General features: G+C 36.7%; 1 protein-coding gene across 2 annotated transcripts in view; it reads right to left on the minus strand.

Moving 5' to 3' along the window:
• Nucleotides 1-27,435, minus strand: part of ADAM10 (ADAM metallopeptidase domain 10) — a 135,657-nt gene that overhangs the window by 37,181 nt on the left and 71,041 nt on the right. For both annotated transcript variants that reach the window (XM_060150901.1, XM_060150891.1), the window contains exons 5-8: nucleotides 18,307-18,407; nucleotides 11,506-11,655; nucleotides 6,776-6,868; nucleotides 3,535-3,718 (exon numbers count right to left, since the gene is read on the minus strand). In XM_060150901.1, the coding sequence (XP_060006884.1) occupies nucleotides 3,535-3,718; nucleotides 6,776-6,868; nucleotides 11,506-11,655; nucleotides 18,307-18,407 (528 nt within the window). The remainder of the gene's footprint in view (nucleotides 1-3,534; nucleotides 3,719-6,775; nucleotides 6,869-11,505; nucleotides 11,656-18,306; nucleotides 18,408-27,435) is intronic.

Here is a 27,435-nt window from a genome sequence, read left to right on the forward strand (position 1 = left end):
TCCAAGTCATCCCAGCTCACAAGCTGTTTCTACTTATTATGGAGTTGGGGCAGGAGGTACTGTTTTTCTCATTGAGGTAACTGAAGGCAGTACCCAACCACAATAAGAAATATTAAAAGAACAAGTAAAAAGTAGTATTAACAAGACTTAAAGACAAGAAACCTACTATTCAAATGTTTTAACCCTCATTGCTTTTCCCAGCTTAACTGAGTCAGTGAAGAGGACTACAACGAATAATTTGAGTAACTATTCTGTGAAAATTAACACAACAGTATCAAAACAAAATCCTTTCCACTACCATATATTTGAATAGTGAAACAGCTGCAGAGTTAAATGATACAACAGAAATTAATTAGGCCAAATAAAAATGAAAAAGATTAAGAAACAGTAATATCACAAGCTGAACAGATCAGCTATAAAATGATATTTTAAAAAATAGTGTAACAGCAAGCATTACGAAGATCTACATGCAGAAACATGACGTATCAAAGGAAGGGCAAAGACAGAAGAAATTACAATGAAAAATAAACAAGCTGAAGCAAAATGATTTACCTGCATTTATAGAGACAGAACAGACAAGGACCCCGTCTCCTAGTTCCCAAACCAGTGCTCTTCTAATTATGCCTTGACAATTACCCAAAATGATGCCTAAATAATACAGAGTAGTACTGTTTTATAACTCATCTCTCTTAAGAAAGAAGGAAATAGATTCCATCTCTGCTTAGATCCAGGAAACATTTCAACTTCTTCTTGGAAATGTCTTAGAAAGATAAAAGTAGGATGTTACATTATAATAATACCTAGTAAAATAACTACCAAATGCACAAAACCTGGAGTCAAAAGGTCCAGATTCTAGGTTCTGTGAGATACTGGGTTGTTGACAAAGTTTCTGAATCCAATCCACCTGTATAATGGAGGAAATATTACCTACACCTCATAACGGAACTGAATTAATCAGTAAGAGCAAATACATAAAGTTCCTTATAAAATAATAAAATGTAGGTGAAATAAACTCAGTTCAGGTAGTCTAAGGGCAAAGGGAAGTGAAGAAGAAAGCTGTCAAGGCAGGTATCTTATTCTAGAAAAAGTTGTGTCAAAGGAACAAAGATCCCTTCTCTTTGCCACTCTGGCCCCATTCTTCCTGCCGAGCCCCTCCCCAGAAGCTCTTAGAAAAAGGCTTCTGAGAGCTGGAGTTAGGGGTTTAACACAGAGTAAAGGAAGAGGGCATCAGATGAAGAACGCAATGACAAAAATACAAGTAACGTAGCCCATCATTTTCAATCCAGAACTGCTGCTTCAATAAAATAAGCACCGTTTCATAAAATAAGTGGTCCAGATATCATAAACAACTAGAAAGAAAAACTAACTCTCCCCCCAAACCCATAACCCCAGTCCAATCATGAGAAAAACATCAAAAAGACTGCAACAGAGGGGCATCCTACAACATTCCTGACCAATACTCCTCAAAATTGTCAAGGTTATAAAAAAACAAGAAAAGTCTGAGAAACCATCACAGCCAAGAACTAAAGAGGCATGACAATTAAATGGACTGTGGTATCCTGGACAAGATCTTGGAACAGAAGAAGGACCGTAGTAAAAACTAAAGAAATCTGAATAAACTATGGGCTGACTTTAGTTAACAATAATGTACCAGTATTGGTTGATTAATTGTAACAAATGTACCATACTAATGTAAGCTGTTAATAATATAGGAAGGTAGTGGAGACGACTCTATCCGCTCATTTTTTTCTATAAATCTAAAACTGTTCTAAATATACAGTCTATTTTTTTTTTTTTAAAGTAGACATGAGGATATCTGAAGTTTCAGGAAAATTTGACCAAGCTCTCTCAGGACCATTACATTCTTAATGAACAACAGTCTGGAGTTGAAAATGCAAAATGGCAGAAAGTTTTTAGTCTGAGATCATCCAATCATTTGCCCAGGAGACATTTTGTGAGCAAAAATATTAAGATGGTGGTTTGCAGACTTTAGTATGCATCAGAAACACCTGGAGGGCCTCTTCAAACAAAGGCTGATGGGCTCCACACCTGGAGTTTCTGATCTAGTAGACCTGAGTGAGGCCCATGGATTTACATTTCTAACAAGTTCCCAGGTAATACAGATGCTGTTAGTCCATGGAGCACACTTCAAGAGCCACTATATTAATGGTAATATATAAAGAAAAATGAATCCCTGAGTTTCTATAGTACTTACTGATGATTAAGGAGAACGGACTATAAACTATGTGATAAAATTATCCAACTAACCAAGGAGGGGAAAAGAAATTTCAGAATATAAAAGTTATAAAACGTGAATTATCATAGGAAAGAGTGAGTTGTACAATCTGCTGACAACGCAAGTAACACAAAACCAACACAGATCACTGTAAAGGACAAATATACAAAAATACTGCACTATGATATATGCAGCCTATGACATAAACTTGTACTTTAATGACATCATGAAATTGAGTACACTTTAAAATGTGGAAGAAAAAAAAGCTTTGGAAACTAAAAAGGATATTCATTGCTGGCTTAAAAAAAAAGAGCAAGTATAAAAGCAAAAATACAGTATTAAAGATGTTAAATATGCATAACAAACCAAAGAATAAACTAAGAATAGAAAAGCCTGTCTTGCCCTGGATAAAGCAGAAGTTTATACTTTGAAAAAGATAGAAATTATGTATCAGAAGGAGAAACTGCTGTGTATAGCTCAGAAGGTGACAGACTACTGATCAAATTCTATATGGCAAAATTTATATTCAAAGAATCCAGGATTCTTTCTACTCATCTTTCAATTCATCAATTTCTCTAAAATAGGCTACTGAACTTATTACACTGTGACTCACAGACCCCCACCCCGACTGCAATGGCAAGGGGATTATCCCATTCGGGCTTTCTCAGTGACAGTAGCTTTCACGGCTAAGGCAGAGACCCCAGGGGAACGTGGGGCCATGCAGTCAAGCCAGTGGAGCTATGGATACTGGGCCTCCTGCCCACATCTCTTTTCAGGCAACACTTCCCTTTTGTTAAAATAAAGGTGAGAAATAATAATAATAAAGGCAGTCTTTCTTTTCTTTCTACCTGCTATTCCCGAGTAGGATTTCTCTGCTCTTTATCTCATGGCAGAAGAAGCAAGAACACAGTTTTCCCCTTTTGACTCTAAAAACCTCTCCCCATCCCCCTACCTCCCAAAATAATTAATTACATTAACTTTTGTTAAAAAATTAATATTTTGCTTTTCAGTTTCAGAACTAAGTACCACTTTTTCCCATAAAATTATTTATTTCAGCTACTGAATGTACCAAATGTCAGGATATCTCCCTGTTAGTACTCATTTACTCATTTCAAAATAAAAAGCTGCTTCAACTATTTTTCCATTTACATTATGCTTATGAATTCTGCCTAACTCAAGATGTATACATTCAGATACTGTACAGGCATCACTTTCTCCTATACTTTGTAAAATTCAATCCATCAAGAGAACTGCTTTTCATTTCAAGTAGTAAGTCAAGACATATATAGATAAACTACCTGAAGGTGCTCCAACCCAAGCCAGACCAAGGACACCATCATCAAAATCTCGGTCTGTGAAGACATAGGCCAAACAGTAGTCATCATGATTCTGCTCAGAATTTAATTCCAGAAACTTTTCCACACCAATATTTGGAAAACGGAAGGGATTTGTAGGGTCCTTCTCATCAGCAGTTGTGTTGATCTAAAATCCAAAACAATGATTTTAACAAGCAACCAACGTTAGCAGAGCCTTAGTGTAAGTAGTATCTTCCTGGACAATATGCTTGGGGCCCAAGGAAGTCAGGCCTAAATTAAAGCTTCTACAGTTATTCCCACTACCTCCATCCCTGATCTAATCAGAGAAGCCAAAAAGGGAGGAGGGAAGGAGGGAGGGAGGAGGGAAGGAAGGAAGGATGGAAGGGTAGGGGAATTAAAACTGAGTATATTACATTTCTGAGCAAGTGTTCACAGATTCCTGAACACTGAACACTTGGGATGGGAAAACAAGTTCTGCTTTCAAAATTTCCAATAAGGAAGTACAGTTTCTCAATTTAATCATTTGATGAGTCTCCTTTAGTGCTAATCTCCTATATATGATGACAAGTACGACATAAAACCCTATATTTCAGCTAATTAATATAACATAAAAGAAATATTGAACCCAAAACTGTCAATTCAGCAGACAAATCACATTCTTCATTCTCCTTGCCTAGAGTCTTGAGTCAAGCACAACTAATTTCAAGTTCAATCTTTTCCCCTGAATGTGATCAAGAATTTTTTTTTTCTTTACCAATTCATTTCTCTTATTATTTCAAGCTGAGTTCCTCCAGAATGTTTCCTTCCACACTTAGCTACTATACTCCTGGGTGCAGGTTCCTCCTTCACAATATGAAGAATAATCAGTTCTGATACCAAACTTCAACTGAAACAAAAGCTTTCATTTACTACTCATTGCTTCCTTTCAGAGACCTCTGCCTAACCTCTGTAGTCCTAGAACAATTTGGTTTTCCCCAAGTAAGTCAGAGAATTACATACAAGACTGTTGGTAGAGAATAAAAAGGAATATGTATGAGAGTAAACATTGCTTAGAAGGGAAATCTCAGTCTATTGAAAATATCAGTGATAAGGCTATTACAATTAATAAAATGAAAACTATAGGTCTTTTTAGGATCCACATCTTTCAGTAAAAACCAAGGAGCTTACAAACAGGATGGTAGAAACACCACTGAAGGCAATTGCCTAAAGACAGATATGAGATCATCTGGTTTATCCATTAACAATTAACCAGAAACAATCAGTTATGGTCATCTAACACACACACACACACACACACACACACACACACACACATCCAAAAACAAGAACACTATACATTAAAGGTAGCCCATGCTTAGAGACATGCTGCATATCGCTTTTTCCCACTAAACATAGAAATGAAATTCTCTGACACTTCTGTAATATTGGCTACAAATAAAAACTGCACCTAAATTTTAGTTACCTATATTAAAATGGGATGATTTTTTCTTAATAAATTTATTTATTTAAACTAAAGTTTTAATCTCAGTTAAAGGCCTGAAAAACAACTAATCGCCACATAACTTTTTTTTTTTTTTTTTTTTTTTTTTTTTTTTTTCCAGTATGCGGGCCTCTCACCGTTGTGGCCTCTCCTGTTGCGGAGCACAGGCTCCGGACGCGCAGGCTCAGCGGCCATGGCTCACGGGCCCAGCCGCTCCACGGCATGTGGGATCTTCCCGGACCGGGGCATGAACCCGTGTCCCCTGGATCGGCAGGCGGACTCTCAACCACTGCGCCACCAGGGAAGCCCCACATAACTCTTTTATATACATGCATCTATTCATAATGCAAATTATTTTAGTCAAACAAATGTGTTTCACTAAAATTTGTTCAGGTGTTCTCTACTTTTCACTACTTTGCATTTCATTGCTCTGTCTACTAAATAGCAATATTTATAACACATCACTTTTACTTGCTCATTTAAAGGTTTATATTTCTCTCAAAATACATGAAAGCAATTGATTACAAACAGTTCTTATACAGTATATTGAACCATATTTCACCTTAAGGCAATCCAATGTAATAATTAATCATGTCACTTCTAAAAGTAAGGACCACTTTCAGCTATTTTTTAAAATATATTACATATATGTACTAAAATTATAATCTAGTCAACAATATTTTAAGAAGAATAAAAGCACAAAATGTAAAGAAACCCTGTGGGGTAGTCCCTGGTGGTCTGGTGGTTAGGACTCAGCGCTTTCACTGCCAAGGGCCTGGGTTCGATCTCTGGTTGGGGAACTAAGATGCCGCAAGCTACCGGCGCAGCCAAAAAAACGCTGCACAGCCATGTGGCACAGCAAAAAATAAATAAATAAATAACATTAAAAAAAATAAAAGCCATTAAAAATAATTTTTTTTTAAATAAAGAAATCCTGTGGCAAGTACTTTTGTAAAATGATGATTTTTAAAACCCAGGTTATCTAGCTTATAAACTCAGATTCTTAAAAGCTTTATACTTTGAAAGAATTCATATTTAGAAAATTTTTGAAACAGTCCAACTTTTTAATAATAATATTTACTTATTAACAATTTATAACATTAAAACTAAGAATCAGTAGTTCTGGATCAGCATTTCTCAAAATGTGCACTGCAGGTCTTTGGAGTTTCAGCTGATGTTAATACAAAAAGGTTAAATTAGCTTAGAAAAATATGGATTTCTTTCCCAAAGGATTTCTCAAAACTTGAAATACATTAGTGTGCACTGTTAAATTTCAAGAGGAAACAGTATTAAGTGTTTTTCCAACTTCCAATTGTATTTAACCACTGTATCTATCCTTCCCTCTGCTGCAGCATCAAATGGGACACACTGTGAAATATACTGCATAAGGCAAATCTGAAGAAACTGGGGAATAATATCAGGGAGAAAAATGTCAAGTACGGTATCTGCAGTTACTTAGAGCGCTTTCTAACTGGTATGTTAATCAGATAGATAGAAAACAGTACTTTCTACCATACCTCTTCTGCAGTCCAGATTAAAGCCCTATAGATTTCATTAAGTCATAAACCCAAGTATCCCCTCTGTGTGTGTGTAAAACCCAAGAGTAAAGCTAACCTGCATCAGCACATACAATTTAACTATTTAATGCATGAAGATGAAGTAAAAGTCAAGCATTTTTCTTTTTGTAAACATGATCCTTATTGTTTCTCTTTATGTTCTTAACTACTGAAATTCCTTACTTACTCTTATGCGTTTCACCATGAAACTGATATTACGGATTCCAGAGAAGTCTGTGGTCTGGTAAATTGTATCAATCGCTTTAACATGACTGGATATCTATTGATTTAAAAAAAAAGACATTTTAGAGGCAATGTTGAAATGTGAAAAAGACTGTGAATTTCCATTTCCCAAATCAAGAATTATTCATATTCCACCACATTCAAATTTTAAAATGTCAATATCATATACTAGATGAAAGGATGAAAAAGATTAGTGAGCTGGAACTGAGAAGGGAAATTCAGTGACTTTTCCATATTTTTCTCTGGCCAAAACCAAACATGTACTCTTGCCTCAGTCATATATTGGGTTGGCCAAAAAGTTCCTTTAGTTTTTAAGTAAAAATAAAAGACATTTTTCATTTTCACCAAGAACTTTATTGGACAATGTATTCACCATTTTGTTCCACTACCTCTGCCATTTTTCAGGCAACTTCATAATTCCATTCCCAAAACTTTTTATCTTTTCAAGCAAAGAACTGTTCCAGGTACCTTTTACAGTCTTCCAGAGAATTGAAATTTTTTCCATTAAGAGAATTTAGTAAAGACCAAAATAAATGGAAATCTGAAGGTGCACATAAATGGAAATCTGAAGGGGATGAATCAGAACTTCCCAGCCAAGTTGTAACAGTTTTTGCCTGGTCATCAAAAAAACATGCGGTCTTGTGTTATCCTGATAGAAGATTCTGTGTTTTTTGTTGACTAATTCCGGACGCTTTTTGTCGAGTGCCACTTTCAGTTGGTCTAGCTGGGAGCAGTACTAGCTGGAATTAATCGTTTGGTTTTCCATTAGGAGCTCATAATAGAGGACTCCCTTCCAATCGCACCATCTACACATCACCTACTCTGGACGAAGACCGGCCTTTTTTTTTTTTTTTTTTTTTTTTGCGGTACGCGGGGCTCTCACTGTTGTGGCCTCTCCCGTTGCGGAGCACAAGCTCCGGACGCGCAGGCTCAGCGGCCATGGCTCACGGGCCCAGCCGCTCCGCGGCATGTGGGATCCTCCCGGACCGGGGCACAAACCCGTGTCCCCTGCATCGGCAGGCGGACTCCCAACCACTGCGCCACCAGGGAAGCCCTCGAAGACCGGCCTTTGGTGTGGTTGGTGGTGGTTCATTTTGCTTGCGCCACGATCTCTTCCGTTCCACATTATTGTACAGCAGGGGTCCCCAACCCCTGGGCTGCGGACCAGTAGTGGTCCTCGGCCTGTTAGGAACTGGGCCACACAGCAGGAGGTGAGCAGTGGGCGAGCAAACGAAGCTTCATCTGCGGCTCCCCATCACTCACATTACCGCCTGACCCATCCCCCCCGACCCCCATCTGTGGAAAAACTGTCTTCCACAAAACCAGTCCCTGGTGCCAAAAAGTTTGGGGACCAATGTTGAACAGTATCCACTTTTCATTGCCCGTCACAATTTGTTTTAAAAAGCAGAACGTTTTCGTTACGTTTAAGTAGAGAATCACATGCGGAAATACGGGCAAGGTTTTTTTCGCTCAACTTTCGTGGAACCCAAACATCAAAGCTATTAACATAACCGAGCTGGTACAAATGATTTTCAGTGCTTGATTTGGATATTTTGAATATGTCTGCTATCTCCCACGTGGTATAACGTTGATTGTTCTCAATTAATGTCTCGATTTGATTGCTATCAACTTCAACTGGTCTACCTAGCCGTGGAGCATTGTCCAGTGAGAAATCTCCAGCACGAAACTTTGCAAACCACTCTGACACGTTTGATCAGTCACAGCACCTTCTCCATACACTACACAAATCTTTTTTCGCGTTTCAGCTGTGTTTTTACCTTTCATGAAATAATAAAGCATAATATGCCAAATGTTTTTCTTCCATCTTCAATATTAAAATGGCTACACAAAAATTCACCAATTTTGATAAGTTTTTTTTTAATGCATGCTGATCTGACAGCTGTCACAATGCAATCTAACAAAATTGTTTCAAATGAAATTAAAGACAATTAAGCACTACTAGTGACATCTTATGGAAAAACTGAACGAACTTTTTGGCCAACCCAGTAAAACTTGGTTTCCTCAATTCCATCCTGCAATGTCATACCTCATTGCCTTTTCGCATGCTGCTTCCTTATGCCTAGGGTATCTACCCCTTAGATTCAGCTCAAACATCTTCTGTGAATATCTCCCTGATAATATCAGGACACTCAGTCGGTCTCTGACTTTAGTCTTTCCATTGATGCAATAGTACATATTCTGTAAGTTTTGTCCACCATTTACTATATGGTAGGCGCTGTTTTAGGTGCTGGAGGTACAGGGGTAAACAAAATTGAGAAGGTCCCTATAAATTTACAGATTTATTCTAGAGGGGGAGGAAGGGAAGGAAGTAATACAAATATAAATAACATACATTCAGATTTTGCTAAATTCTAAGAAGAGGTAAACAGGGTGATAGAACACAAAAAGATCCTCTTTTTCCTAGCTGACTCCCAACTTAACTCTCTGGCTTCTAAACCACTCTATATACAACCTTCCCATCTTCATTTACAAAAAGCACTCTTGCTACCACTTATGTGAAAACATGCATATATATATATAGGTTCAAAACTATTTTCAAAGAAATTATATAAACATAAATAGTCAAGTAAAAGCATTAACAATAATAATTTCAAAAGTAGCCCTAGTTGCCAAACAATGATAAAGAATACCATAACACTGCTGATAAAGTCCATTATAAATCTGCTATCTACCCTCAGCTTGGCCTAGCAATCCCTTATCCAATTCTCACTGTTCCTTCTCCACCCCCAACAGTGGTAGTTCAAACATTTTTCCACAGATGATTGATCAGACATCTTACTTTACTGAGGGTTCATCTTGATCGCCTGCTTTTTTAACCTTCCAACTTTTCTTTCTTTCTTTTTTAATATTTATTTATTTATTTGGCTGCGCCGGGTCTTAGTTGCGGCAGGCGGGCTCCTTAGCTGCAGCATGCATGTGGGATCTAGTTCCCTGACCAGGGATCAAACCAGGGTCCCCTGCATTGGGAGCATGGAGTCTTATCCATTGCGCCACCAGGGAAGTCCCCAAACTTTTCTATCTTTATGCATTTCTATCTCCCTCAAATGGTAACTCTTCCTTAAAGAGTAACTTTTCTATATTCTTAACCCCAATCTTTACTGGATCTTCAAACACATTGTTTCTCATCAGTTTTTATTTCTCATATCTAACACTGCTTCTCTACTGGATCATTTTCCTCTTCTGACCAACTTCTCATGTATCCCCCTTTCACTCAAATATTCCATATTATTCCTGACACCATTTTTTTTCTGTTTTTCACATCTCTTGAAACCCTAACTGCTCCTGCCAACCCATTCCTTATTGTTCACAATGTTTTTACCCTCACAACTTTATTGACAGCTTGCTTAAAGTCCATCAATAATATTCTAATAACTAAAAATCAGCTAACCTTTATAATCATTCTTTCTTTTTTTCAGCATTACTGAGGTATAAATGACAAATAAAATGTAAGATATTTAAAGTGTACGTCATGATTTGACATACATATAAAATATATATTGTATATTTGACATACATATACATCGAGTTAATTACTTTGTAGTCATTCTCTTTGGTATCTCCACATGACACTATTGGTTATGCATTTTGTTGTGAAACTTTGCTTATTCCTTGGCTAATCCTATTTTATCTCCTACCTCTTTAACTATTATATTTTAGCCCATAGCTTCTCCTTGTCATTCTATTCACTATAAAGAGATTTTATCTCCCAGTTCCTTCCCTTTTGATTTCATTCTCTCTCCTTATTTTAACTATCTCTTTTGCACCCTTAAATTCCATGCAGAAAGCTCAAGGCTAACCTCTCCCAAGCTCCAGTTCTACATTTTCAATACCCTATCATCACCATATACATGGGCTTTTAAACGTGTCTAAAAGTAAGTTCATCACCACCAACAAAATACCATTTATACTAATGACACCTCCACCCTCTCAGTCTCAAATCCTTGGACTCAAAATGCATTCATCAAACTCTCACTGGATACCTTCAAAATGAAGGATATTTTGGGCTTCCCTGGTGACACAGTGGTTGAGAGTCTGCCTGCCGATGCAGGGGACGTGGGTTCGTGCCCTGGTCCAGGAAGATCCCACATGCCGCAGAGCGGCTGGGCCCGTGAGCCATGGCCGCTGAGCCTGCGCGTCTGGAGCCTGTGCTCCGCAACGGGAGAGGCCACAGCAGTGAGAGCCCCGCGTACCGCAAAAAAAAAAAAAAAAAGGATATTTTGAAGAGTGTCTCCGAAAAATTTATACTTCAATAAGACACAAATGCAGATAGCAATGTAACTTAGAAAGTGTTAAGTATAAGGAGAACACAGAATAGAAATTAAAGATTCTTATTGGAAAGACTCCTCTACCTTTCCCTCCTTTAAGCCACAAATGACAATTTGACCCTCTCTTCCAAGCTAAGCTCCCAGTGTCATCTCCTTCATGAAATCATTTTCTTACATCTCTCTTTAGAATGACACTAAAATATCCTAACTGGTCTTTCAGTTATTTGTGTTCTTACCTTACATATTTTCTCGTATCACAATTGAAAATACATACTCTTTATTTTTCCAAAATGAGATACGTACTAACTTTAATTTTTAGAGGAATATACAGGTATAATGAAACAATATGAGAATATGAAAACTAAAATAGTAGCAAAATTATAAATACCTGGGCAATCACAGCCTCTCGTGTTCCATAATATTTAAAAAACAGATGATCAGTCTGAATATAAAGCTGACAAGTATTTTTTTCAGCTGAAGTTGTACGTTTTTTCCTCAGGAGTTCTGGACCGTTAATAGCATGTTCTTCTTGAGGTGTCTATATGTCAAAAAGAGTCATTTCTAATCATCAGTATGCTTCACTGTTATAATTTTATATAGTTAAGAATACACATTATAAACAATTTCACTTTCTACTTTATTATGTAAGACCATAGGTATTTCCTTGCACTGTTAAAAATTCTTCATAAACACCACTTTCAGTCTCATAACATTCTACTATATAGATGACTTATTTATTCAAGCAATTCTTTAACTTTGAAACATTTTCAAAACATACTATTTAATACGTAAATATAAAGCAAGTCTTACAGTAGTTTACAATACTTTGATGTCTTCCTCTACCTCACCTCTAATACCCAATCTATCACCCAGCCCTGTCAGATTTAGCTTCTAAATACTTAGGGCATCTGCCCATTACCTCTAGCTCCATCACATTAGCCCAAGCCACACTTATTACCTAGAGTATTGCAATCTGAGCGATGGGAATCTACCTCTATCCACTTCTGCCTTCAATCTAATCTTCATACTGCAATCCTTTCAAAAAACAATTTTGAAAATATTACCCACCTGCATTTGTATTTCAGTGATTTCCTATGGCTCTAAGGATAAAGTCATAAACCCTTTATATGCACCACCCAGTCAGCACTGCAGACTCTACTTACCTGTCCAGTTTCGTCCCGTTCCATATTACTTCACAGAGAGACCCTACTACATTACCCAACTCTAGCTCTCTGTGCTACAGCTACATAGGCCTTCTTTCCAACCCTCCAACACACGGTCTGCATCCTGTCACAGTCTTTTGCACATGGTGATGCTGTCTCTCCTGATCTAGTTAACTTCTTTTCTTCAGACTTAGCAAAGACCAATTCACCCATCATACCACCTCACAGAACCATGTACCCATGTCCTTTACAGTTTATCATTTGGTTATTTGTTTATTTTCTGTCCCCAGCCCACCACCATTACTTCAACCACTAGAATGAGAGTTCTGGAAAGAAGAAATTCTCTCAGTGTTTGCGTCTCACTATACTGCTATCAGCTAACACACACTTCACAGGCAAACAGTAGACACTCAATAAGTATTTGTTTAAATAATTAACACTGCTATTGAATCCAAGCACTTAAACATTTGTTGACATCTAAAAGCACCATGTTAAGTGAATTTTGATGACAGAGTAATAGAGAATTCAACTTAAATTAATTAAATTTTAAGCCACAATTCCAAATTTACACTCACATTTTATAATTTCCTTCTCCCTTGACAACTCCATGTTTGACTGTTCTCTTAGTTACTGTCTTCATTGTACTTTTATCTATTTTCGCTCAGTACATCATTCTAGGATGGCAGTTACTGTTTCAGCACATTCCATTGTCTTCTGGTTTCAACTGTTTCCAATGAGAAATGAGCTGTCATTTTTACTGTTGCTTCTCTGAAGGTGACTAGACTTTTTTTATTGGTTGCTTTTAAGAGTATATTCTTTGGTTTTTAGACTTCTCTAATATTGTGCTAGTGTTATTTTCTTTGTGAAAGACTTTTCCTGCGCTAATTACAGGGTTTACTAAATTTGTTGTTTGATATTCTCTGTCATATGTGGAATTCTCAGCCACCATCTGTCCCTATTTCACTCATTTTTTCTCCTTCTGAGATATCAATTACACATACTTTAGGCCTTTTTAATGTAACACCTATGTCTCTTAAAGCTCTTTTCTGTATTTTCTACACTTTTGTTTCTAAGTGGTTTACCCTATTTTTTTATGACGTACTATTCAGGTCTAAGCCCGTCAAATTCTTCGTTTCTGTTGTTATATTTTTCCATTCTAGAATTTCCATTAGGTTCTTTTGTTCATTTTCAATTTTCTGCTGAAATTTTTAATTTCCTCTTTATGTACTTGTTATAAAGTCTGTATCTGTGTCTGATCATTTCATTATTCACATACCTTTAGGTTGTTTACATGTCTGACACCCCAGCTATACTGTAAGCTCTCTGAGGGTGTATACCTGTCATTTATTCTTGAATGGCTAATGTCTGATAAATAATTTTTTCCCTCTCACTCTTCCATCATGTTGTCTCATTTGCTAATGTGCTGATTATTTTGAACTGAGTGCCAGACAATGTGCATGGAAAACCATAGATATAATCTGAGGCTTCAAGTAATGATATCTTTCTCAAGAGAAGATCTGTTTTCACTTCTGGCAGGCAATGAGCCTTGGTGCACTAGTAATCCTCGATTACCTTAATCCAATCAGAGATTAAGATGTGGTGTGAGACTTTAACCCCTGTGAGGGGAGGCAGAACACTTTCTGATTCACCCTTACTTCTAGGGAGCAGCCCTTCATTCAAGATCGCAACCTGAAGTCCCGAAATAGTAGTTTTATCTTTAGCCTCAAGAATCTGGAGGGTTCTATTCAGCTTTTCAGTCTCTTAGCTACCTCCTCAGGAACTGGAAGATACAGCTAGAGAAAAGGTAGCCCCAAACGTCAGGCTCACCTTCCTAAGTGCCCTCTTTGTTCCCTAAGATCTGGTCCCACACTTCTTCACAGCTTTGTTATCTCTCCAACTCCTTCTAACAAATACACACACATGCAGACACAAACATAACATATATTTTTTAAAATATTCGTATTTTGAGGTCAGGTTGGTCTCTATTAGTTGTTCTAAACAGGAGAAGGACTACTTCTCTATTTCTTGACAACAATATTTTGTCCATGTTATGAATTGTGAATATTGTTTCAAAGTTTATCACTGTCTTCACTTTAAGGTGTCCTTTACTCTTAATTTTCATAGAGTGAAATACATCAATTCTTTAATAGTCAAAGATTCCATGCCTTATTCAAAGTGTTTCCCTACTTCAAAATACAAAATATTTTTTAATATCTTCTTTTGTCAAGTGTCTTTTCAAATGCTTTTGCCCTTTTTTTTTTGCTGTACGCAGGCATCTCACTGTCGTGGCCTCTTCTGTTGCGGAGCACAGGTTCCGGACGCACAGGCTCAGCGGCCATGGCTCACGGGCCCAGCCGCTCCGCGGCATGTGGGATCTTCCCGGACCGGGGCACAAACCCACGTCCCCTGCATCGGCAGGCGGACCCTCAACCACTGCGCCACCAGGGAAGCCCTGCCCATTTTTTAATTGAGGTTTGACCATTTTTTAAAAACTGAGTTATAAGAGTTCTTGGTATATTCTGGAAAAGCCTTCTGTCAGATATATGTACTGCTGACATTTTTCTCACAGTCTGTGGCTTCTTTTTACATTTTCTTAACTGTATCTTTTGAGAAGTTTTTAATTTTGACAAAGTCGAGTTCGTAATTTTTTTCAGCAGGGTATTTCTGTGTCCTAAGAAATTGTTGTCTATTCCAAAGTCACAAAAATTTCCTCCATGTTTTTATCTAGAAGTTTATGTTTTAGCTTTAAGCATACAGATTTATTATCCGTTTTGAGTTTATTTTTGTATAAGGTGTAATGGTATAAGTTGAGGTTCTTTTTTTTTATGGATATTCAATTGTTCCAGTACTATCTGTCAGACTGCTCTTTCGTCCTTTAAATTACCTTGGGACTTTTGTGAAAATCAACTGGCCAAATGGATATGGACTCTGTATTCTGTTCCATGACCTGTAAGTCTATCCTGAGGTCAAGATGACACCATCTTGATTTACTGTAGCTTTATAGTAAATCTCAAAATCAGGTAGTATAAGTCCTCTAGCTTTTGTTCTTTTTTGAAAATTGTTTTGGCTATTCTAGGTCCTTTACATTTCCATATAACTTTGAAAACCTGTTTGTCAATTACTAGATAAATCCCCACTAGGGGATTATATTTGGTTCTTTTATTATAATTACTATTCTCTTTGTTTTCATAGTTTTTTTGAACACATTAATATTAGTTGTTTCAAAGCCCTCATGTGCTAATGCCTGTAATTTCTAGTCTGTTTCTAACTGGGTGGTATTTTGTTCTGATTATGGATCACCTTTTCCAACTTCTTGAGCTTCTGGTCATCTAGCAATGTTTTCTGAACATCTGACATTCTGCATGCTACATCGTTGAGTATCTGCATTCAGTGTCCTTCTTTAACAAGTATTATTGAGCTTTGCTCTGACAGGCAACTAATTTACTTGAAAATCACCTTGATCTTTCTGAAGCTTGGTTTTTCAGCTTAGTTAGGACAGGTCTGGAGTAGCCTTTAGTCTAGGGTGAGATTAGCCTACTCCGAGCATGGCTTGGGATCTCTACCAAGTACAATTTCTGATTGTTGTTTCAGTTCATAGATTCCTCAGTAGTTTTTCTTTCTCGGGTAGTTTTCTCATAGACTCTCACCCTGTTCATGAACAGCTTAGAATCCGGCTAAGATTCAAGGCGACCCCTGTGCAGATATCTAGAGCTTTTTTTCAGCATAGCTCTCTCCTCTCAGGTACTATGTCCATAAATCCAGATACCTCAGTCTTCCAGAACCTGAACATATCTCTTCAATTGTGCAACAGCGCTGTGCACTTCTTACTCTTCTTGAAATGCCCTTCATTGTGCCATTCCTAAAATTTTGCCTCCAGTCAAAAAGTCAGGGAAATCACAGAGATACTTATTTCTCCTCTCTCAGGTAACTCAATCCTGTACTGCCTGTTGGCCAATATTTGAAAACAATTGTTTCTTTTTCCTGTTGTTGTTCTTGTTTTGTTTTCCAGTTGTTTTTTGCAGGATGGCTAGTTGGATACCAGTTACTCTATCACAGCTGGAAAGGGAAATCTCCACTTACCTGTTCTAAGAGTTTCAAAGTTTTCGTTTTAGTACTTTATAGAGTTTTGTTTTGTTTTAAATATAATGTGAGATGAAGATCCAACTTCATTTTTTCCAAATGGATAAACATTTTCTCTGGCTCCATTTATTCAATAGTCTCTATTTTCCTCCCTGATTTGAGATTTCACCTCTACCACATAACAAAGTTTCATATACATATGGATCTGTTCCTGAGCACTCAATTTTATTCCTCTGGTCAATTTGTACATCCCTATGCTGAAAGTACACTCTCAATTACTAGAGTCAGTCTTAATATCTTCCAGGGTACATCTCTCTTTCCTGTTCATCACCTTCAGATGGGCCTCATTTCTTCTTAGCCTTCACTTTTCCTTGTAACATTTTAGACCCATCAAGTGCTGTGAAAAATCATGTTGTAATTTGTATGGAATTGCACTGAATCTACAAATCAATATGGGGAAATTAATGTTTTTATATTAGGTATTATGTTCCATTTTATATAGTATATCTCTCCATAATAAAATCAATCATCTGTAATATTTCTTATAAAATTTTGTAATTTTCCTTATACAGGTCTTATAATTCGTTGTTACATTTATTCTTTGATACATAATATTCTTGATATTATTTTTAATGGTGTCCTCTCTTACATGACATTTCTGGTGGTCTGCTGCTGATATAAAAAAATACAACCTACATTTGTATATTAAATGTTGTGTCTAGCCACTGTTAAACTGTATTATATCTAGCAATCTATACTCTCAGCCTCTCTATCCACATTGCCGATACCTTAGTACAAGCCACTATCACTTCTCAACTGAATAACTGCAACAACTCGTAATTAGTCTCCTTGTCTCTAGTTTTGCACCTCACTCTGAAGTTAAGAATTCTTTACTGGTCTTGCTATCTCTCTGGCCTTGTATATACTGTTCCTCCTCTTTCCATCTCTTCATGGTCAACCTAACTTCTGCTTTTTCTTTTAGTTTCTGATTATTGTCCTCAAACACTTGCAAGGCTAGGTTAACTAGTCTTCTTGTGTGTAGAATATCACTCTTTGCTTAATCTTCTTCCATTTCTTACTATCTTCAATTTTTCTGTGTCTCCAATTAAACTAAAAACTTTGTGAGGACAAGCCTTCATCTTAATTTCCACATATTCCCAGAACCTATCACAGATCTTCTGACATATGGGAGATCAATACAAAATTGTTCAATGAATACAAGAATAAAATCTCACTTAGACTTAAAAGACCCATTTGAAATGGTATTATTTATGCCATTTTGCAGATCAAGAAACATACAAATCTGCATTTGTGACTCAAGAAATGTTAATCCATGCTACTACTTTTAGAACGGATGTTCAAAATATATGTTTTATTATAAAAATAAATTTTTTAAAATTTTAAACTTGTGTTTTAAATAACCATAAAACTACCACCTATAAATGAAATAAAGGAGGTCAAAAAAAGAATAAAACGTCAACAGTCAACGGCAGAAAAACTTACGATTAAAATATCAAAAGTATGATGATTTTTATTAGGGTAACTAACCATCTTGGTTTGCTTAGAGACACATGATTTTCAATGTTAAACTGGAGAAGTCTCAGGCAAACCAGGGGGAAGTTGGTCACTCTAATTTTCATATTAATACAAACACATTTACAAAATACATGTTCAGACTGGATATTTTTTAATTTTATGATAAAACATGTAAGAGAATATTTTGGACACGTTATGTTTTTTGGGTCATGCAGATTTGTACTCAAATTGCAGCATCACACCTTTATTATAAGCAAGTTACTTGGCCTCTTTGAGCATTAAAAAATATAAATATTTCCTGACGGCAGTATAAATCTTTTAGAAATCCTAGAACATACATTTTTAATGCAGAAACACATACCCAAGTTCACTTCCATTTCTTAAACACAAGTTTGTATTAAAATCCTTACCTGTGTTACTTCTTCCACACCAGTCATCTGGTACTTCCTCATCCTTTCAAATACTGAGTGATCTGCACAGCCCCCCTGTGGACCATACTTATGGGGATAGTCTAAAATACAAAGAAGAAATATTATTACTGTCACATGTTTAGGTATTACCAATTATCTTATAAATGAAAATTTAACTGTCATAATTAATGAAAGCCATAAATGCTTATTGGGTTCCAATGGGAAAGGCATTATGCTAGGCATTCTACTTTTAAAACCAGGCAGGTTCTGAAGTTCTCCTTCAACATCAATGGTCTCTAAGTTTTTGTCTTATGAATGATTTGTGAATTCTAAAAAAGAACAATAATCATTCTTTATTCTGCGTTTAACTTTCCCAATCTGTCCCACTTCAGATATATAGAGCATTTTAACACTGCAATTTACTTCATTTTGTAATTTATAACTTTCCGTTCAAAACATTAAATTTCTTATTCTGCAAATGTACAAAGCTACCTCAATTTGAACTACAGTTAGGCAAATATATCATATTTGGTTTGAATTCCTTCAATGAATACCAACTAGTCATAAGGGAAAGTAACCTAGAAACATGCTCCATGGCATAGTAAAAGCAGACTGAGTTTAAATTTCTTCAATGTATAATTCAAGTGAATGCTTTGTAAAGCAATAACTATTTTATTATCACTTGTTTTCCCTTTATAATTAAACAGTGATTAATTTAGCCTTAACTGAATTGTTTCTATTTCCAGACAGCTGTTCAATTTAGTGTAGTCATTTAAAAGTTTATTCCACTCTCTCAAAGTTCACATACTTCCCTTGTTAAGGTTCTCCTTAGTTCATGAACATATTTTATAATTCAATCTACTACCCATAATTAAGAGAACTATCAAAATAAAATATTAAAAAAATATTTTTTAAATATTAAAAAAATATAAAATAAAATAAAATATAGAGACATGGGTTAGAGGGGAAGCACTGAAACACCCTTAAGTAGCATATAGTTATAATGCAGAGAATTATAATTAGAAACACTGTTTCTTAAGTAAATCTAGAACCTGAAGTGGACACTAGCGACCTATTTCACTGGAACTACTAACTAAATATCACAATACAAATCTAAACTGGCAGGTAGCAGGTAGGGGTTATGGACAACCTACTTACATTGATATAACAGCTCTGATTTAAACGTTAGTTTTTACCAGAGGTCAAGATTGCAACAGCTGTAAAATTCCAACCAATAAATGTGGAAGAAATGATAGCCTTAGGGTCTTCCCTGGTGGCGCAGTGGTTAAGAATCCGCCTGCCAATGCAGGGGACATGGATTCGAGCCCTGGTCCGGGAAGATCCCACATGCCACGGAGCAACTAAGCCCGTGCACCACAACTACTGAGCCTGCGCTCTACAGCCTGCGAGCCACAACTACTGAAGCCCATGTGCCACAACTACTGAAGCCCACATGCCTAGAGCCCATGCTCCGCAACAAGAGAAGCCACCGCAATGAGAAGCCCACGCACCGCAACGAAGAGTAGGCCCCGCTCTCAGTAACTAGAGAAAACTCGTGTGCAGCAGTGAAGACTCAATGCAACCAAAAATTAAATAAATGAATAAATAAATTTATTAAAAAAAAAATCAAGGGGGAACCCCAGAACTCTCCCTGTTCTTAGGAAGACATTCCCTTGACCCTCACTTACCTAAACACTCACAGCTATCTACCACTTCCTGCCTTGGGAACATCAAGACTATTTTCATTGGGGCTCAGCTTTTATAGTCATGAGACTACACCACCAAGTACTCCAGTTTACTATAAGTTTTTGCTGCCTCCAATTCACTACTTCCCTCTATTACCTTATTTATAGCTCCTAACTCACTGTCACTCTCTCTGATACCACCCCATCATAATTCTTAGTGATTTCAACATTCATGGGGATGATCCTTCCAATACACTCATCCTACCTTTTCTCCAACTGTCTTCTCCTACCTCAATTTCTGAAATCCCTTCTTAATCTCAACTTCCTCATCCTACTTTCTTTCCACCACTCATCTTTTCAGAACATTCCCTTTAGACTCCAACAATCCTTTTGACATCTCAAAAACCCTTCAATCCACCTATGCTACCACCCTGTTCACTAGTGGATATTCTCTCTCTCCTTATTCAGTTTAAATCCCATAGTCAATTATTACTATACTTACTCCACTGCATTTACCTTAAACTCCCTTGCCACCACCCCATTCCCAACTCTCCACCAAAACCTGTTTAAATTCAGCTCTCTACCTATACCACTCCAGTTGAATGGGGCTGGAGAGGCAACTGGTAACTATAACTATTCTCATTCAAAAATTATCATCTGTAACCTCAAGCAGTTCCTTTATGCCACCTGACAATGATAATGTATTTCCAGAGTCCCTTCTCAATCCTATTTCATGTTTAACTACAGGCAGTCCCCACTTTACCACATTATCACAGGCAGTAAAATTGACCATGCAAGTATGCAAAGTGATCTTAATAATCAATGGGGAAAATTACAACTGCTCCATGACCTTCAAAATTTTTTGTCAAACTACTGAAACTCTCTTGTTATTTATAAATGTGTAGGGGAATTAAAAAATAAAACTATGATCTATATAGTACACTCTAATTTAAAACATTAGAAACATCAAAGGACTTCCCTAGTGGAGCAGTGGTTAAGAATCTGCCGGCAATGCAGGGGACACGGGTTCGAGCCCTGGTCTGGGAAGATCCCACATGCTGCGGGGCAACTAAGCCCGTGTGCCAAAACTACTGAGCCTGCATGCCACAACTACTGAAGCCCACATGCCTAGAACGTGTGCTCCACAACAAGAGAAGCCACTGCAGTGAGAAGCCCGCGCACCACAACAAAGAGTAGCCCCTGCTTGCCGCAACTAGAGAAAGCCCTCGTGCAGCAACGAAGACCCAACACAGCCAAAATTTAATTAATTGATTATTTAAAAGAAGAAACATCAAGAATTAGAATATTTAAAAGAACTAGTGTTTTGTTTCTTTGTAAATTGTATCTTATATATCATAAATTTTATATATGCTTCAAAATCTGTCAGCACAAAACTCTCCCAATAGAAAAAAAGGAATCGAGTATAAAATGTTTCCCATATACTTTCAAAACTTCTAAAAGAGCCTATTTTCCCTGGTCACCACATTAACTATGAAAATGGACAATGACATTTTCCCTCTAAAATTACTGACAATATAATCCCCATTTCTAGAAAAAGCCTTTGTTCAACTAATGAATAAGCCCTCATTGAGATGCTAAATCATAGGATGCAACTGTAGTTCCCCTGAAAAGGCCAAACAGCATATTCTTTCACAAAGAATGAGTCATTGGCGTAGAATATTCAGCTTATTTAAAACAAAGATCAGCTTTAAATCTAAGGCCTTTCTTCCAGTTCCTCTGCATGCCAACCTCTTGCTTCTGTTTTGTTGTAGGAAGCACAGATATAAATAATACATATACTGTGATACCACCTCAAGCAGGAAATAGCTCTAGTTAACTCTCAATCATCCACTCCAGGAAGGGGGAATATTTACAGTACAGATCATCTGCCCAACAGATGTGTTTAACACCCACTTCTCACTACAGACTAACTAGACTAGACTTTATCTCCTCACTACTCCCAGCAAGCCATCCCTCCCTCAACGTGACTGCCAGGTTAGGAATTTGACTGCAGAGTCCAAAGCTTTAGCTATGAGATAACTCTCTAACCATCAAAACTTGGTGTAATTCCTCCAATGACACACTATGACTCACTAAATTCAATCAAATGACCCAACTTTTATGATATTCATTGAATTTAAAAGACAGTGGTTCCACAGACAGATACTGTACCAAAAGTTGATTTGCTAGGTATCTGAAGGGTAGGTAGGTTGGGTCCTTGCCCATGAAAATGCCACTGACTCCCGAAGTTGCCAAAAATCCACAAGGATTCATTGAGACAGTAAAAAGACGAGCAGACTTTTTGTTTTCTTTAAGGAGAGATGATGGGTGTGGAGGAATGGACGGATGGGTCAAGCAGCCCCCAAATACCCTTCCCCCTTCCAATTGCAGTGGACAGAGGTCCCTTTCTCCCTAGTGCCCCTTCCCCCATCCCCCACAACCAGTCTCTGTTTGGGGAGGGTGGGGAGAGCAGGGAGAGAAGGGCATAGTATGAAGGACAGTAAGCTAAAGATGGTCCCCTTTTCAACATGCACTCACAACCCTGCTCTCACAGGAAACAGAAACTCAGAGCTGGTCCAGGCATGTCCCTTCCCACCCTTGTTTTTTAAGAAAGGTTAGTGTTGGGGGCCAAGGGGATCACGGGTATCAGGTCAATAGGAGAAATGTTGCTCTATTATTCTGATCAGGAGACTGTAAAGTGCGTTAGGACAGAAACTTTGCCCTGTTCATCACTGTATCCAATGTATCTGAAAGTGTCTTGTACAGATTAGACACGCAAATGATAAATAAAATAAATTTATTAAGAAAAAAAAATGATAAGACCTAAAGGGCTATTCACCAAAATGCTAACGGTGGTGGATACACTTCATCTTCTACTTAATTCACAAGCAAAAATATCTATTTTATATAGTCATTTGATAATCAGAAAAACCAAAAATATTTCTAGCTTTAGAGGAAAAGTAGTTTGGAATCATCAAATTTTAGAAGAAATAAGAAGTATTAATGATCTACATACTCACTTTATAACATGAAGAAAATGACACCCAGAAAAGGTAAAGTTACTTACTTGCATAAGGTCACAAAGCTATTCTCAAACTTCATCCTGATTTCCCTTCAAACTACTTTCTCATACAAATGCCATGCCTCAGTTCTGACACATTACCTCTTGTGCTTTTTCCTTACCATGTCTCCCACTAACTTGTGTGATCTTAAGCAAATGAATTAAACTCTGCAACAGTTTTAACTAGTTGATCTACAAGGTCACCTTTTTTTAAATTTTTTTTTCATTTTTTGGCTGTGCCACGCAGCATGTGGGATCTTAGTTCCCTGACCAGGGATCAAACCCACACCCCCTGCATTGGTAGCGCAGAGTCTTAACCACTAGACCGCCAGGAAAGTCCCCTACAAGGTTGCCTTTAAGTCCACGATTCTGCAGGGGAACAAAATTTGCCACCCCATGTCTCTCTCTGGCATAAGGATTATTTTAGACTGATTATTTTTAAGAAACAGAAGACTCAGGAAGTCTTTCTTTTTACCTGCCCTTTAACTGCCTAGAAGAATTTAGATAAAGGGCCTGGTTCAGGAACAGCACTATCAACAGAGAGATCTACAAAGAAAATGGGCTAGGTGTGGTAGGAGGAACTTGGCAGGCCCCGGAGACCAAGTCCTCTCTGTGTCCCCTTGTCCCTGCATGGCAGAGCAAACATTTGTTTACCCAACATTTGCTTTTCCATCTTCCTATAATTGTTTTCCTCCCACTTGAAGTACCAAACCCCTAGCCCCTTCTCCTCTCAAATGCCATATAAACCTCAATTGCCTACCTGGGGCCTCATTTTTCTGATGGAGACCTCGTACATACATAACTAAATTTGATTTTCTCCTTTTAATCTATCTCATGTCAATTTAATTCTTAGACCAGCTAGAAGAACCTAAAAAGGGCAGAGGGCAATTTTTTCCTTCCCCAGCAATTCTAAGCCTCTACAGTTGCTGAAAGCAGTAAAATCCACATCAGTGAATTCCTAGTCTAATGAATATAAATATAAGATAACAAGGTTGCTTACGGAGATTATCTAATCTCCAAATTTATAAACCATGAACAGAATTTAACATTTTTATAATAAATCTTGTATCACAATGTAAAGCAGCTCTTTACAGGGCCCAAGTCCTAGACCAATGTCCTCAGACACACCCACAAGGTCGCTAGCATAAACGTCAAGCATTGAATTGTGCTAGAAGAGATGTGAAAGACCTAGTTTTAGCGCTCTTATCCCTAGTACATACACACATATATACTCAATGCTACTTCTACTAGTTTTTCTGTAACTCATCACTCATAAAAGTTGAACCTAAAATGTAAATTTACTCTATTTTTCAGTAGGGAAGATAGCCACACTTCTGCAAAATCAACAATGATACCAAAAATAAAGACTTAGCTTTCTCCTAATCTTTTTTTTAATCTTCACAATAATTGTCTTTACCATCATTAAGTCCCTTGACTTTAGCCACCTTTAAACAAGTCTCTACTAACTCACGATGTAACTAAAAAGAACTGGAGTAAAAGCCAGGAAACATGGATCCTTGCCATGAAAATACCTTGCCCAAGTTGCTTAAGACTCTTTAGGCTTCAGTTTCCATCATCTTCAACCTTAGAACTAATTCTAGTCCCTTTTGCAATCGTAATAAAGTTACAGAATTCCGTTGAATTCAGAACTACATCAATCTTCTGGTCTATTCCAGAAAACTCTATTTCCATGAACAGTTTGCTGATGAGGTATGATGAAGAAACAATGCCCCCCAAAAGAAAATCCCTATTTTTTAAATGCATATGCTTGTGAAGTCTTAATTTAAAACTTTCAAATTCATTCTTCTTACTACCACATCAAACGTCTATAAACTTTTTCCAAACTCTCAAAACATATGACTTGACAGTATAATGACAACTTATTAAAAACTGCATCTTTAATGCAATATTCAGATGAACAATGAATTAATTTTCTTATTCAATCTGTTTGTAAAAACATCTCAAACACTGCAAAACACAATCATGAGGTGATATTTCGCGGAAAAAAAGAACAAAATTTCCAAATATAATTTTACTTTCTAGGATGAGTTTTAAAGCTGTTTTACAATATAAGAGCTTTGTTATTTTTAAATAATCTTATGTTTCTGAAATGATCATTATGCAGCCAAAATATTTTCTATTTATGTTTTTTAAATAAATATATACAAAAATATATATTGGGTTGGCCAAAAAGTTCATTCAGGGTTTTCCGTAACATCTTACGGAAAAACCTGAATGAATTTTTTGGCCAACCCGATACATATGGTAACCAATCAGAAAACGTCTTGATCTAAAGTGTTCGTAACTTGAGTCTTATTTACATAAATAAAACGAAATAAACTTTGATTGAATAATATGAAAGGGCTGGGCATATTTTCTCCAAATTCTGCAAAAAGAATTAAACCCCTCACTGTCTCTTTTTAATCTGTTTTTTTAAATGTTTTCCCAATTAAATATCTCACATTTCTAATTAAATATTTTTCAAATAGCTACCACTTCTCACAGGCTTCTCAACTTTTCTTCATTTGTGCCTGTGAACTATTTGGAGAAATTATATTTCCCTAGAGATTAACTCAGAAAAAAAAAGCAAAAACAGAGTCAACAATGCCACTAAATTCTTATATTTCTTTTAAATACTGTTACTTTGCTTAAGAAAATTAAGTATTTAACATCAATGCTAAGTAAAACACGTGAATTAAAACATACAGTACAGAAATTAACCAATAAACTTGTATATCCTAAGGGAGTTCTGAAGTCATGGGCACTTCCTATCATAGTCTTAAGCAATTCTGCTACTGAATTATCAATCAGAACACTCCATTCCTTAATCTTTCCGAGTGTCTACCACAGTTTGTCACAACTCCATACACATAAGCACATTTCCAAGCTCAGACTGGACCTTAAACACATATAGAAACTTTCCACGATAAGCCTCAGAATTTCCTGGTACCTCTGGAAGAAAAATGTGACAATCTAACAATGTCAGATTTGAACAATGCTAGCCATTATCAATACTTTCCAATTCAATTCTTCCTTTCCTCTTTTCCTTCTATCCTTTGTCCCTCCTTTCCACTAACAGTGACACAAAAGGTGTTGAAAATCTTAGTGACTATGACAAAACTCAGTTACATCCACAACTTCAAAAACACAATATGAAACTGATTTTTTTTAAAGTTTATTAAAAGCAATATCCTGAAGTTTCACAAACGAAGAGGCTTCTACCGGAAGGAGGCCTTCACGTTGAAATGGTTAAGTAAAATTTAACAGTCTAAATTTTTCAGAGCAAGAAATAAGGGGTCTTCCCACTGAAGCACAAGAGAAAGAAGCGATAAGTACAGTTACAGCTAGCACACAGGCTGAAAATAAGAGTAACCTACTATTGATACAATACTATGAGGCACAGGCAAATTCAAGCTCTTTGGGCTTTCCTATACCACCCAAAGGAAAATAAATAATCTGAAGTGAAAGAATAAACCTAAACACTCTTACTCTACGGCTTCATGTATTTACTTAAAATATCTTTTAGTTCAGAAACAAAATATTTCTTTATAAGTACAGCATGGGAAAATTGCTTAGACCTTTGCCTCTCAGAAAGGTAGTATACAAAAGGTGCAAAGGTCCACTATTTACAACTAATGATTCCAAGCAATCATACAGTCAGTCATTCCTAAAAGCTATTCATATTACTAAGACTAGCAGTATAGTTTATGGGACAATGTTTTTCCCAGTTTCTTAAAATAAACTGGGCCAAGAGGCAGAGGACTAAATGGTATTCTTACCCTGTCATAATTGTTCACACTTCTATGTCCTAGAAGAGAGTGTTTTTTACCACCTAAGTATAGATTGAACAAGTATGAATTTTAAGCTGATAACTACATGTAGTTATCACCTTCACATCTAAATGGATATCAAAGCATCTAGAAGTTATTAAATATTTTCACTGAAAACTGTCTCTATGTTCTGGTACAGCACCAGAAGCCATTCCCTAAGGTTCTCCAGAATATCAGTATCATTTTCCATGGTGGTTTCATATATTCATGCCTAGAGTTGCAAAAACAGTATTAAGATGAGGGTAGCCAAACTCTCATCAGGATTCCTATCCAAAGTTGGCGTGCCTCCCCTGTCATTTGCTTCTGCTGAAAATAACAAATACAGGGACACCAAATTCACTCAAGCATATACACAATGATCTAAACAGCCATGCAGTACTTTAGCTGTAAAAATAAATTATTGGCACTTAAGCAAATTATATGAAAATAATAATAATATTATTATTAAATAATAAAGGGACATCCTCTCTCTTTTAATTAGTTGTGAAATAAAGCATCCATTGCTAGATATGTTAGGGAAAGAATTTGGCTCTAAACAGCAATAGATGCAAAT

This window comes from Lagenorhynchus albirostris, chromosome 1 (assembly GCF_949774975.1).
Source record: "Lagenorhynchus albirostris chromosome 1, mLagAlb1.1, whole genome shotgun sequence".
Lineage (NCBI taxonomy): Eukaryota > Metazoa > Chordata > Mammalia > Artiodactyla > Delphinidae > Lagenorhynchus > Lagenorhynchus albirostris.